General features: G+C 40.9%; 1 protein-coding gene across 1 annotated transcript in view; it reads right to left on the reverse strand.

Annotated features, from left to right (window-relative positions):
* Positions 1-5,291: 5,291 nt before the first annotated feature.
* Positions 5,292-15,762, reverse strand: part of tgfbr1b (transforming growth factor, beta receptor 1 b) — a 65,055-nt gene continuing 54,584 nt past the window's right edge. Inside the window, exon 9 of the mRNA XM_038723189.1 lies at positions 5,292-14,220. Coding sequence (XP_038579117.1) covers positions 14,095-14,220 — 126 coding nt within the window. The 3' untranslated portion in view covers positions 5,292-14,094. The remainder of the gene's footprint in view (positions 14,221-15,762) is intronic.

The raw sequence follows: 15,762 nt of genomic DNA on the forward strand, positions 1-15,762 counted from the left end.
TATACTATGTCACCTGACTTCCTCATTTTCTCCTGTCAAAATTACCATGGTCTCTAGAGGTCACAGTCTAACAATAAATGTAAATGTGGGTTGTCATCGCTCCTTGCACAGTCAACGTTAGAGGAAATAGTGGATTTGTTGGGACTAAGGCCACCATGCCCCCTCAGTTTGTCCTTATACTACACAAAAAATGAGGCAACGCCGCCAGATTCAGTTCAGAAGTGAGAAGGTCAAACAGCATACAGTCACCTCACTGATGGTTAAAAACTATAAACCAGCTCAAAAATAACAACATGACCCATCATGTTCACAACTGACAAATATGTGGAATAAGTAAAAAAACACATTCACACAGCAGTGATGCTGTATCTAATAATTATAGTGGAAAGGCAGATTTAGATACTTCATCGTGGGAACTAAATCTCCAGGAGAACAGCAGGGGGGACAGAAGGACAGAGAAATCAAAAGGATTGGCAAGAGCAGGACGCATATACCCGAATCAGATCATTTCATATATAATCATTTCTCATTAACATAGTTTAAAGTAGATTATGTGTTTTCCTGACAGATTTGCTTGTGGAAAAAATAGAACAGATGTCAAAACTGTAGCTGCAGCGGAGCCGGTTCAGACAACTGCGTCTCTGTGGCGAGACAGGCGAATAAAAAAACTGTGGTCTAGGCATGGGGTGGACGGGAGTGACTGAAATGTCTGGTGCAACATATAGGAGCGTTTGTAGGGATACGGAGATTCGTGACGTACAAAGAAAAGGTGCATAAAGTGGCCAAAAAAACCAATGGCCCCTTTGACCCCCTACTTCTGGAGCCCATGCCTTGTGGCCACAGTGGCCTTGATGACCCACTGACACTGCCCCGGCTGATTTTGCCATTTTCTCCTCTGCCACTTTCCTGACAATCCAGTTTTTTAGACAGCAGTGTCTTCTGAATTCTTATTGGGCTGAGGTGAGGTCAGAAAGTTTGATAAATTAGCAAGTGAATAAGACAAGATACCATAGCTGGACTGATGATCAGGAGGACCGGGTCGCTCTGGGCAGCCCAAACGAGCAAAAGAGAAACAGTTCCTAATTCACCTGTTGAAAGCAAATCCTGAATTCACATAATATCAATAAATCAACTACACATTAACACCTTTAGTAAGCAATTTAAGTCCAATCAATAACCGTAACAACTGTTACAACAGATCCAATATCATTCAATGTCTTATGGAATTAATCAAAGTCAAATTAATACTTTTAGCAAAACGTCAAATATAACAATGTGAAATGATGTGATTTAATGATTATCTAACAATATTCTTTAACACTGTTACAATGGATCAAATCAAATATTTAGTAATATTAGCAGATTAAATACCCTTCATTACTATTTTCCACCAACTAAATATAATTCATAATATCAGTAATAGATCATATAGTTAACTTATAACTGCCTAATCATGTAACAGGTAGTAGAACTGAGAGGTTTCAGTTTTAGCATTCAACTGTTCAACACCAATTTGATCATTTTGTATGAAATTCCTCCTAAATTGTCCACCTGTCCCAAAGGAGGATCATACAACATGCATCTAAAGATGAGAGGCTGGTGCAGTCGGAGCTCAGAGAAGAGTCTTACAGGAACTATCTTTCGATTTTGGAATGTACAGTTTTTATTTAAAGTTGAACAAATCTAATATGAGTTCTCACAAAATTAACACTGCAGAGCATGCTATGCTCAAGATCAAGACATAAAGTAAGATCAAATATAAAAACATTCTAATCTATGGAGATCAGAACAGCAAAGAGAGATGCAGCCAACAGCGCCAGAAACTTCTCATGTCCCTCCTTTATACTGTCCAGTGAAGGTCAGAAAGAACTCAAGCTTTCTTCTAAATAAGGTAAAACATGAAACTACAATTCAGACATTAGTCGAAGCTCAATTCTTCTACGTCAAACTTAAAATGTGATCAGATTCAAGGAATGACCAGCAAGCTTTTGTTCAGTAAGTCATTGTCATTTTTTAAACATGCATAAAACAGGTAAATAAGAAAGGCGTAGACAGATCTCTGTTTGAACCTTTACATAACATTTTAAAAGGACTCTTAGCCTGAAGACGGGGACTTCTTTCATAGCATAGGTCACAAGGATGGGGAAACCATTTCAGCAGGTTGTCTGTGGTTTAACAGGTGTTGCTTTTCTCTGGAGCAGCATTGCAGTGATGTAGCTGAGCCAACCGTCACAGTTCATGACATTTGTGCAGACATTCTAACCAAGAGTCCCAACCAAGAAGTTCATTTCTACTTCAGTGTTTAATTTTTGTCCTCAATTTGGTGTCAAAATTTCTTTGGGGCAGGGAGCGGATGCCCAGAGGTGAAACTCGTCCATCCAAAAAATGAATAGAGAAAACATGAATATCTCACAGCACTTAGTGTGATGTTCTGTAGACTTCTGTCAGCACCCCCTAACTGTGACTGACTTTCAGCATCCCTGACGAATGGCTATGGTTACTGACGAGCATTAACACAGTATAAAAAACAAAGAATAAAATTTAAGTCATCCTTAAACCTTAAGATGAATTCATCATTTCTGTAAACTTAAAATCAATGTTTTATTTGGTGGCACTTGGCCTTTGAGCCCTCAAACATTGACAACACAAGTGGCCATGCTACTAAAATGATGAACTTCCTGGCCTAGTTAACAGACATGTGATGTGAATCCAGGTGTGTTTGATGAACAAAACAAGTGGAGAGGGTGGTGGACGAAAAAAGACAACAAGGAACAAAGGATGAACAGAAATAGCAACAGAAATGTAAAAATAAAGACGGTGTAAAAATAGGGCAAAAGAAGAAAATGTGGTTAAAACCAGAAACAGTTTTCAGCAAAGATGAAGCAGGTTAGTGTGTGTGTGTGGTCAGAGTTTTAAAGCCAGTAGACATGGGCCTGTTTGCAGCGTCACTTTCTGTTTGGCAGCCTGTAAATCTGAGCTGTCAGTCCATAATCAGCTCTGTCACTGAAATCGGTGGAGCTGATGGATCAAAATAAGCCTCAATACTGCACCACCGGCTCCATCAGCCCAAGAACAACTTGCAGTCAATTCCACTCACAAATGAGCTGTTCAGGTTAGGCAGTGTTAAAGGAATCAATATTGGGATTAAGTGTCAGTTTTCATGCTTCATTCCGCTAATGCATATTAACAGTTTATACATCGCTAATCGACAAGGGCCTCTGGTTACACAAAGGAAGTGCTCTCTGGAGCTTGGGCACTGCTGCTGCTTTCATATTGGTGGGGAAATAATTGTCATTCAACTCACTCAACATTTATTTTACCTGGCATGAGACGCATTCGCACCTGAAAGCTGCCCAGTACAACCACAGTGTGATCCGCTGTCCACCGAGCAGCCTGATCATAACTGTGCTGCCAGACCCAGCAGCCTTTGTGTCAGGAGTCATGCTCACTAACCTCTCACCCTCCTCGTCTTCTCGCCTGATGTTCTCTTAAAACAGCCATGTCTCCTAAAGACATATTTTACTCATTTTCAATCTTAAACCCACCTAAATTAATTGAATGAATGTTTGTGCAAAGTTGCAAAATGTTCATATTAATCATATCTGCAACATTTGGACTGAACATACTTCATTAGTTTCCCCACCAATATCCACTCGGATAAACTAAAGCATGACTAAATTGTTTCTGGTTCTGCTTGGACACTCACAGCACTTCAGTAAAGGTTAGGGATAGCTGATGGTCATGGATAAATACTGAAAAACACGTTTTACTAAACTATGATCATTCTCCAACATAAACCATGACCATACCTTCATCTGACAGATGATTTTGTTCAAAGCAACTTATGTCAGGGTACAGGTGATACTGGTGAAATGATTTGTTTATAGGTTTAGGACATCTTTACCACTGAGCCTTATGGCTAAACCAGCACCATACCAACAGGCCATTACATAACCTGAACACCTTGGTCACCATTCAAGAAAAGGATGCAGCACTCACCTGCTGCAGGTGACCTCGACCACCTCCGCCATCACTCCACTCTGTTGCAGCAGGGTCGGCAATTTGACGGCTGACTTGCTCAACTGAGGTCAAGCCAGCCTCCACGTTGTTTTGCAGTACCTGTGTACACTAGGCACTACAGAAGGAGCGTCTAAACTGATCTCAACTCACTCAATTCACATCCATTGTGTCAGTCAATAATGAACAAATGATTAAAAAAAACACAATAAGTACATTTAAAAATTAAGATATTTTAAATACTAAATATAATTAAAGTCTGAGAATATCAGTCTGATGTTGATTTTTAAAATTAAAGCCCTCTAAAATGTCATAGAGCTATATTCCCACTAGATTCAAATTATAATTAAATGGAAACATCCTGTTTCCACCAGTTCCACTTCACAGTGATAGCAGAGCACCCCAGTGTGGAAACAGGACGTTTCTTTTTAATAGTAATGTTAATGTAGTGGCAATATAGCTCATGTATGACTTTTTTTTAAATGAACTTGGCAACCAATCAAAAATGAGTTCTGAAGCAGTCACTGCAAACAAAAGTTTCTCCAACAAGTATTAAATAAACTCAGTTCTATTTCCTGTCATTCCACTTTATTGTACAGAACTTTTATGGATAAAATATTACGGTTTCTTTATCTGTGTAGTTTTATTGAATTAATACAAATATCTGTCTTGGAAAAGCTACATTTAAAATACGTTGAAAAAAAAAATTGACGTGTTCGATAACAATGAGGCACCTAATGTTCCCTGCTGTTATTAAGTAATCATCCCACAACTTATTTGGGCTTATTCCGTCTTTTTGTCATCTGTACTCTCCAGTGTTAGTTAAGTAGTGTATTGTATACATCGCAGCAGATTCATGAAGTGCTTCAGAACTCATTATCCTATCTTCCTGAAAACTCCCAACTCTGTCACTCAGTAGGTCGTCCTGTGCCCAGAACTATTACAATAGGCACCTCGTAGTTATACTTACAATATCCATTTTCAGAGATTGTTACCTCCTTATTCCCAAACTTCACACCTTGTCCCCTACATACATGTACCAGTACGTACTGTAATGGTACACTGGCAGTACAAAAAAGTATGCAGTAAAAATCTAAAGCTTTAGCAATTTGTTTCTTAGTGGACTACTAAACAGTATTTCTGTGCTACGCTGCAGGTCAGTCTTCCCAACCAATCTCTGGTGACCCCTGTTCTACTTCTTTGACATTCTGTAATCAGATGCAGTCGTTTAATCACTGTAAGCAAACAACAAACAAATAACACAAACAAACAAATTTTGTAGTGAAACTTTGTTTCTTTATTCACACCATTTTCTACTCCAGCTATGTTAGAAGTTAACGTAAGTGTCAATCCTCTAGTTCCTATGTTGATCTCTCATTCATCTGTACACACTATATAAAAAAGTCAAGATTATAATATGTTTAGAAAGCCAAGAGGGTTGAGGTGAGGAGGGTTCAACAGTTGTTGAGGTTTTCGCTTTACAGTTCCTCCTCTCACTTTCAGCCTCCTCCACCTCCCCTCTTTGTTTCCTTTTTTTCATTAAACAAAAGAACATATTGAACAAGGCATTTGTACCAGAGCTCAGAGGGGGGCTTGGACATTTGTAAAGCGCTTTGACTGTACAGCTCACGCAGAACACAACCAACAAGTCATATACAGAGCATGGTAAAAGAGGAATAGTATACTGCTTGGGCACGACACAAACACAATACAATGCCATCTGACAAAAAAGTACCATCGAAAAGGAAAACAAAATATTCTCTTTCAACTTTTTTAAGCATTTCATAGAAACAAAAGAGATAAATTGCAAACTTGGAGTAAACAAATTGAGAATATATACACAGTGAGGTAAAACACATTGGTCTGTAAAAGGAGGTATTTTCTTTTTGATTAAGTGACCTTTTTAATATGTTAATTATGCTTTTTAAGATACTTCTCAGCGTTTCGATGACATCTATAAAGCAGAATATGCAGACATCAATGCAGACACACAATCACATGCAATCTTGTCATTCAAGGTGAAAAGTTAAAGAAGTCTTGTCAAACTTAGGCACCAAATAAAACATGATAAAGCTTTCTGCTACCCTTGTTGCCACAAAGGCCTCACTGCAGCATCGAACCGGAGAGGAAAACTGTTAAAGCCAAGCAAAGTCTGAACCCTTTAGTGACCCAAACCCCTCCTCGCATCAACCTGAACCATCATCCAGCAGGTCTCTGAGACGATGGAGGGCAACCATGAAGGGAGAACGTGATAACGCTTTGACCCTAACGCATTCTTCATCACAGTGTGTGGATCATGCTAGCATAGATAGGTCGTTCAGCCTGTGTGATCCAGAGGGACTGAGTGGGCAGACACGATTGGCCCAGACTTTGCATAACAAGAGAAAGAGATATAAACAGACCCGTGCGGCAGATATTTCCATGCTAACAAAGTTGCTGGCACGACCTTTGGGCTGAGCTACGCAGGTTGTGCTCTGATTGGTTGGAGACTCTGAGAGGGCCGATACATTCACAGCTGTGGGAATTACTCAGTGCGTGGTTTGAAGCGGTAGAGCTGCTGGCATAGTTTATGTTGGCCCCCCATCAATGCACACAGAGCAGAAACAAACTGCTTGTTTTGGGCCTTTCTTGGTGTAAAAAGGCTGCATATTTCACCAGACCTACCAAACCGAGTGCATCTCATTTGTTGGGTTTGAGTCACAAAATGGCTCAGCCACGTTGCTGCTCCCATTCCCAACCTTCCACGGTGTAGACCAGCGAACCAAGATTTGATGCGAGATAACAGAACACACTTTGAGACTCTCCTCCATTAGAATGGTGGTTTCAGAAATGAACAAGCAATATCAGATGTGGAGGAAGGAATAACAAAAACGTGTCTCTGGTTCTGCTGCAGATTTTGAATCTTTCTTTAATGCTAAATTCATGGAGTACTTTTTTAAAAATGCATCAGTATGCTTCAAACTAAGTGCTTGCCACTGTACATAAAGACTGTACAATTTCAGTAACTTTCTGAAAGCAACAAACTGACAAGCACGTCCACTTCAGTGATTGGCCAGGTAAGCAGTGGTGAGAAAGTCTGAACATCTCTCTCAAGCACTCCTTGATCATTCTCCACACAAACTACTTGCGCCACCTGTTCTGTGCAACACCAGGAATGTCTGAGGACAGACTATCTGAAAGTGTGAGCTGTTATCCCCATTTGTACGATTCAATGCGTCGTACGAACAATCTTTGTTTCAAACATACCCCAGTCTCTGAGTGTAGAGAGAGAAAAAAGTAGGCAGGGATGGATGCGAGTTGGTTCACGCGGTACGGAGCTGTGAAGCCGGGGAACCGGCTGCAGTGAAGTGTGGCACTTGTAGCTGGGAGATATCTGTTAAGTCAATTAGAGAACATGGAATGACAAGAGAGAAAGGCAAGATTGAATCAAGAACAGAAAAACTGCTGTATAAAGACCACAAGAGAAAAACAGCTGGGTGCAAACATGTCTTTTTACAGTTAAGTCATCTTGGGTTTTCAAAAGAAAAAGTACAAGGCTGCTGGTGACTTTAAGACAGAATGAAAGTTGTCCTAGTAGAGGCATAGCAGAGGTGCTGTTGAGTTGAGCTTTTGTTGTTGCTAATGTCCCAGAGAATGACACTGCTAATGAAATACACATAATCTACAGTCTCGATCCCACCCAAAGGCCCAGCACTGCTAGCCAGGTCTTACTTAAAGGGATACTTTGAGATTTGGAAATTTAGTTTCCTGCACCACCACCAAACCCCAGCCCTGCCACCAAACCCACATGGCTTAAAAAGATGAATCCTTGGCCCTGGTCTTCCCTGGCAAGCACCAGATTCCCCTACTAATAGGACCACTTTTGTGCACATTTATTTCAGTATAGCCTGACACCCTTTTGTTTTTAAACATAGCAGCAATATTCACTTTACTTTCATCAAATATCAGGATAGCTTTCTTTTTTTGTTTATTCCATGAGCTGTTTACAAGGCTTAATATGCCACTGCTGACCATTTCTACATATTTAGGGATACTTCATTCACAAGTACAACTCTAAACCGCGAACTGTAAAGGGGGATACATCACAACATTGTTTTTATTTTAAATTTACTTTTTTGTCATGGTTAAATTTTCATAGAGAACAGGAGAATCACTGATTAAAGCCTGTAGCAACTGATAATGTAACTTTCACTAAAATGGACATCACGTTTGAAATGTTTTGTACGGTTTAAAGGCTCTGGATAATGTTCTTTTATTTCAGCTAACTAAACATGCAGACTGTCTGGTTCTTCAGTCTACGGTCTTCATTAGCAGATGCTGTTGCAACATTTATATAATGGTGTGTTTCACGAGTCGGCTGACAGAACTTCATCTACTGATAAAGACTGTGCAATACAGTCAAAAGATGGAAACAAGCCAGTAAGTGGACATTGACCGGAGACGGTTTTGTAAAAGGTCGTTTCTGAGGTCAAGAATGAAGTGTAAAGCCCAAATGCCCCAATAGCCATTCCACTGAAGCAGGGACTGCCACAGACCATCAATTGTGAACAAAAATGCTGAAGTAGTGGGCACTAGGCTTCCTCTGATAGGGAATGAATGCCTTAGATGAGGTGCGTTAGTACTGCTATTACATTATATATTAACATTCATTATGAAATGCTCAAAAAGTTTTATTACACTTTTTAGAGGTGTAGTTTGCATATTTTGACATTATCCATCGGTTGTTACATTATCAGCTGCATCAGGGCTTCAACAGATTTTTTTTTACTAAAGAAATCACTACGTCAAAAATGTATGTCTTTGCTCTCCTACCCCATCCTCTAGACTTCAGCTTCTAGAAGAATACATTACATAGTCAAAAGTATTGGGACATACTTCTTAATCATTGAATTCAGGTGTTACATTCAGTCCCATGGCCTATATATATATATATCCACCAATGCAACAAGTCAGTTTGAGAACTTTCTTCCCTGCTAGATTAATTCCACAATCAACAGTAAGTGGTATTATTATTATTATTATTATTATTATTATTATTATAAGTAGAAGTGTTTAGCGACCAAAGCTACGCAGCCACGAAGTGGCAGACCACTTCAAGTTACAGAGTGGGATCGCGATGTGCTGAGGCAAACTTGTGTGTAAAAGTCTCGCCATCACTCTGCTGACTCAATATCTGCAGAGTTCTAGACCTCCTCTGGCATTAACATCAGCACAAAAACTGCACAGGGTGCTTCATGGCAGGGGTTTCCAAGGCCAAGCAGCTCCATGCATCCCTACATCACCAAGCACAATGCCAAGTGTCGAATGGTGTGGCGTAAAGCACGTCGCCACTGGACTCTGGATCAGAGGAAACATGTTCTGTGGAGTGACATATCACACTCCTCTATCTGATCAGTCTGAGTTTGGTGAATATCAGAACGACACCTGCCCGACTACATTGTGCCAACTGTAAATTCTGGGGGAGGAGGGATAAGGCTATGGGGTTTTGTGGGACCACTTTGGGGAAGGCCCTTTTCTGTTCCAGCATGACTGTGCGCCAGTACACAAAGCAAGGTCCATAAAGGCATGGCTGGGTGAGTTTGGTGTGGAAGAACTTGACTGGCTAGCAGACAGCCCTGACCTCATTCCTATTGAACACCTTTGGGATGAACTAGAACAGACATTTCCAGCCAGGCCCTCTCATCCAACATCAGTGTCTGACCTCACAAATGCTCTTCTGGATGAATGGGCAAAAATTCCCAGACTCACTCCAACATCTTGTAGAGAGCCTATAGATTTGGGATATCATTATTATTCCTGTAGGTGTCCCAGTACTTTTGTCCATATAATGTATGTTTCAATGCATTTCCAGCAGATGTTTTATGTGTGGGCATCCCAGCAGAGAGATGCCCTAGCTAATCTGATACCCATCGATAGATTGGCACCAAGGTTTTCCACCATGGACAATGGAGGCTGCAGTTTTCTGTTCTACCTGAACAACAAAGCAGCTGATTAAACTGATCAGCACTTTGAGTTAGAGGGGAAGAACTCTTATGTGAAATTAGCTGCTGCAGAGGGTGGTGGGGTGGCTGACAACTCTTTTACTGGCTACCAAATGACGATGGGCTGGATTTGCTTCAGAGCAACATGGCACAAATTGATCAGATTCAGGCAATCCGAGGATATTTACATCCAACGACAGCTCTCACCTCAACTCAGAAAGTGAGGCGGACAACTAAGTAGCAGCACATCAACACATTATGTAACCATAAAGACAAGCAATGGAGACAGACTGACTCACCGACACCCGAATTGCCACACACATAAACCCCACAGTGGCCCAGAAGTGCACTTATTGCGGACCAATTAAGTGACTCTGTGGGATTTCTTTGAGCAATTGACTCTCTGCAGATTTGATTTACTGGATGTACTGACAGGTGAACACTTTGTGTACCTCATTATGGACTTGGTTGTGACCTGTGTACTAGAAGACAAGTGCTTTTGATGGAACTTAAATGCATGCAAATCTGTAAAATAAGATCAAATGGGTTTAGATGTATGGCAATTTCAACAACAGGTGCTATGTACACACACACTTTTATATATTCTTTTTCATAAAAAAAAGGGGGGGGGGGGGGGGGGGCAGATCCTGACTCTTATGTGTTGGTCCCTTAAGGCTTGCTAAGCTTTTACTCATATTTTTTTTTCATCTTTTGTTTTTCAGAAATGTACATTCTAGTAGAAAAAGACCTTGCCACAAAAAAAAATAAAATAATACACAATCTGGAAAAACTATGGCTTAGTAAATATCCATTTGCTATATTTAAATGAATGTACCTCATATTTGTTGATTATCCTACAAAAGAAGAAAACACTTGAAAGGTTGATTTGCGCTGCTGCGCTGTCAACGGCGCAAACACGTGAGAAGAACCAAAATAAGAAATCCAAGAGTTTACATTTATAGGGCAACATCAGTAATGTTAACAATTCTTTGTGTCTCTTTTCTAAAGCCACCGTGCGCTTCAGTAGCATCGGTTTTCCAACTAATACAGTTTGAGGTGCTGGAGCTCAGTTTCCAGACTGCTGTACAATGAGTTGTTGCTGAGGTGGTTGGGTGTTCAGGCGGGGGGGGTGGGGTTGACGAAATGGCACCAGAGTCGGCTGGGCTGTGGGGCTGTGATGTGCGGTGTGTGTCCCTTCTTGCTTTCCTTCCCTACTTCTTGGGTGTGCATAGTACGAGCTTGCTGTATGCGCCGCATGGCTCACGCAGGCCTTCTCTGACACACGCACGCACAGTGCTGCATACACACAAGAGCAAACACACTCCACAGCAGCCGACATGAGAGGAGTCGGGTTGTAAAAGCACTGGCACTTTCCGGTTACAGCTGGCTTGGAAGGCATGGTGGCAGCTAATTGTTGTTGTTGCTGCTGTTGTTGTTGTTTGTGGTTCAGCAGAGCAGAGTATAGAAAATAGACACATTTATCTACTGTATATTGCATATGTTGCAGCATGTTTGCCAAAAATGAATGAGGTCATCATGTCCAGTTTAGTTTTGCAAAAAAGATCCCCTGCCACCAAAAAGAAAATTTAAAAACACAATAAATTAAAACTGACCTGTCCGACTCCCTACCATTACAGAAGGAGACGTGGAAATGCAACAGTAACAAATGAAAAAACAGGTGCAAAATTGTTGCAGAGATGAGAGATCCTGCTTACAACTCGACTAGATGAAGAACAGATGAAGCCACTGTTTGTCTGGACCTCAGCGGGCTTACAGACTTCAGTGCCCAATGCTACTGTAATAGAACTCCAGAGTAGGGCTGCAAACAACTTCACGTCAAAGCTGTTTTCTGTGTTGAATCATCTTTACTATGAAATACTGATGATCATGGCTGAGTCACTGTCAGCTTGGAGATTAGGAGGAATTGTGTATAGCAGCCCTGACGGTCATTCTGCTGCCCCCTTTTCTAGCAGCACACCAATAACCACAAGAACAATGTGTTTAAGGTGAATGCATGAATCTGTATATTTCACAAGGCGTGTTGAACTAAATGTGCAGTGCATATTTTTTCCAAGAATGCCTTTTAGATTTTAACTCAAGCAAATGACCATTTAATCTTTTGATATTAAACTGCTTTTCTCACGCCGTGCATACGGAAGCCGAAATATATAATCATTTCAATTTTATAAGCAACCTAATATCTCATTCTAAAATGTAACCACTACTTAATGCTGAAATTTAAACACCACTAAATGTATATACTGAAACATGTAACTGTCTCATTTATGAGGTTATACATGATCATTGCTGCCAGACTGTTGGCCCAACTGAACTATGTTTTATTTGATAGGGCAGGTAAAAAGGTTCTTGAGTTGCTTGTGATAATTTAGACAATTTTTTTTACCATGTGGGCAGTTTTTCCACAATGAGTAATTTGACAGGACACGGGATTCAGTAGTCTCAAATGCAACGTCTGATAACTGATGATGGACAAAACCCACTGACATTTAGTAGATTACAACAAGGCAGGAATTTTCTGCCCTTTTATGCAGTCAACGTTGAGTTAAAGCTTCATAAAAGCTTACAACAGTTCATTTAAGTACAGATTCTTTTAACATAGTGTTATATTATTCAAAAGACTTGATGGAGATCATCTTTAAGTATTATAACCATGGTTTTGGATTTTCCTGAACTGTTGGATGGTTGATAAACCTACATCTAATGCGGGGCTACTTTTATGATGAGTGGGCAGGTTAGAAGCTGTGACTAGGCTATCTGGTGTCGCCCAACTACATGTCGACATGAACCACCGACCTTCTGATAAATTGACGACTGCTCTACCCCCTGAGCCACACTGAACTTGATAGAACAGAGGGCCAATACATTTCATTTAGGCTTGATTGCTTATCCTTGATGCCCCCATGTTCAAGTTTTAAGAATTTCAGTTGCTGACTTTCACTATCCCAATTGGACAGCCTGATTTTTTTACTTCGATCTGGAAAGGACCAAATGGGTTAGCACAACATGAGATTCTGGAAAAGATGGACAGAAAATAACAAAAAAAAAGAGCTATAAATTAAGTGGTAAAGAAATATCAACATTAACTATTCAGTAGTGGTAAAAACTTTTCCACACACCACTGCAAGGACCAGCGCTGCCTCCCAGTCCATCCCTCACTGTACTGACATATGTAAACTCCTGGAGCGGTTACCCTAAAACCATGCCACATTAGTATTGTGGATCAGTGCACATAGTTATATTTGTTAAAGAACGTATTGCGCTGATGACAGGTGGTTTGGATGACTCCAAAATCTCCATTAACACTTCTAAACACATTTGTGTTTCTGATGAGAGGACGTTTGAATTTTCACAATTCCCAACATTATTCAGAGACGTAAATGAGTAATTTGCAGCCCTACTGAAGTGTAGCTTAAATCTCTGATGTGAAGAATGACATGCTAATATACAAATGTGTTATGATGATGAAGATGTGGGGCGATGAGAGCGAAGCTCTGGCAGCTCAGAGGCCCCTCTGGTGATTGCCAGCTGCCTGTCTGGCCTTTTCTTTACCTGACGGGATCTGAGCCTTATTTGTTGGGTGTGATGAGCAGCGGACTTGAGATGGACACCAGTTGCCCCAATGAGTCTTTCAGAGACTTCATGTGATGAATGTAGCAGAGGAAGATGGAGGACGATGAGTTGGGGCTTCCTTTAATGCCCCCCTGTTATCCCCCTCAGACACAACCATCCCTCATTAGATCCATCCATCCAGCCAGTCATGTGCATATGTCTTCCCAGTGCAACACACACATACACGAACAGTTCCTCATTTTCAGGTGCGGGACTTGATCAGTTTGTCAATGAATGAGATGGGAAAAGAAAAAAAAGAGCACAAGGGGGAAAAGTCTTCACTTCCCTTCAAAACAAAGGGGAGGAACAATCGATGAATAATAATGGCGATAGTAATGCCGTAATGCTAAGGATATGGATGACAGTCAGAGTGTGTGTGTGTGTGTGTGTGTGTGTGTGTGTGTGTGTGTGTGTGTGTGTGTGTGTGTGTGTGTGTGTTGTGTGCGTGCGCGCGTTTGGTTTGTGTCTACATCTTGATTCCCTCCTGTTGGCTGAGCTGAGAGAGGGTTTTCTTGATTCGGAGAGCCGTGAGTCGGGCGGCGCTGTTGGCATACCAGCACTCTCTCATTATCTTCGCCATCACCCGCAAGGCCTGCAGAGGAGAGAGACAACAAAGGTTAATATGACTTAATTACTACAGGATGTTGGAACAGTCTGAGGTCTTGGGAAATCCATCTATCTGCTGTACAAAAATACAACAGCTGTGGACTTGGTGGGCAGTGTAGCACTTTCCATTTCTGTTTTTGAGTTAAGCTGGGCTACACCCATATTTTTAGGGAGGTGATAGATTGTTCTTCAAGACAAACTCCAGATGTCACCATGATGTGGTGGTCCCATTATATTTGTATCTACATGTTTCTGTGATACCTGTCAGTTGGACTGTCTTTTAGCTTTCTAACATGAATATATTCAGCTTTATATATTTGTGAATCCTTGCGATGCGTCTCTAATTTGTTACTCTACACAAGTCTGGTCTGTTCTGGTGAACAGAACGCGATTTACATATTTATCTGGATCCTCATTAGCTGTCACCAGAACAGCAGCTGCTTTTCCCAGGGTCCAAAGAACTGAAACTGTGTCTCATTACTCATGGCTCCATCATGGAATTGATGATTCTGTGGATGATAACTGATCCCCTTAGGTATTCAGTTATTTGTAGCCTTCCAGAAACCAGGCAATACAGACATTAATAAATATTGGAAGAGCAGACTTTACTTACACCATCATTAGGAGTAGGTGCAGGTAACAACAGCTTCTATCACCCAGTGCTTTAAGTGTCATCTAAACTATTTCAATTCTTTACAACAATCCATTTTGCTGTGAACTGGAAGGTTTTACCGAATACAGTCAGATCACAACTGTCTCTGTAGTCTTTCTTTTGGAATGCATTCCACGCCATAAAGTTTTTACATGACTTAAATCCTGCGGCTCGAGACTCATGCCTTCTGATTGAAGAGAAGGTATGAAATTAGTGAAAATAAAGTCATTTCACAGCTGTATCCTGACACCTATCCCTGCTTCTGTTAGCGAGTTAAAAAACAGACAAAATATGCCTCGGTCCATTTTCAGTCTGTTATTTTCCAGTTTTTCTAACTTAATCAAGGATTTGTTTGTTCTGGAAAATGAGGGTGACTAACTTTTTCCCAAAGAAAGTCTCTCCTCACTAAAGTGGTGACTTCCGACTAGACACTGAAAATGAGCCTCCAGAGTTTACACCAATTCCTTCACATCTCTGTTGGTGGGGCTGTAAACAGCATCTGGTATGTATGAGTCAATGTCTGTATGTGTCTCTCTCAGTGTTTGTCTGGTGAGATGCTAGTGCTCCATCTACCAACTTCCTCCAGTGCTCATTAAGACAGCCGACACATTCCAGCCCTTTATTCATCAAGTGGATTAGTGCCAACTCTACACTGCCACGGACAAGCAAGCTGCCGCACGCACGCCTTCTCCTTCAGCAGAGCTAGCTGAAGCTCCTTTCCTATATAAAGGTTTTCAGATATACAAATGCTTCCAGGCACGGCTTAATTTACTTTAATCTGCTACTCTGATATATGGGCTGAACAGTACAATGGTGAGCCAACTGAAGAAATCTCTCCTGGGAATGCCACTGTTAAAACCAATGCCTTGAACAGCA

This window comes from Micropterus salmoides, unplaced genomic scaffold (assembly GCF_014851395.1).
Source record: "Micropterus salmoides isolate LMB-PRFRI ecotype aquatic unplaced genomic scaffold, ASM1485139v1 Ms_hic_scaffold_1, whole genome shotgun sequence".
NCBI lineage: Eukaryota > Metazoa > Chordata > Actinopteri > Centrarchiformes > Centrarchidae > Micropterus > Micropterus salmoides.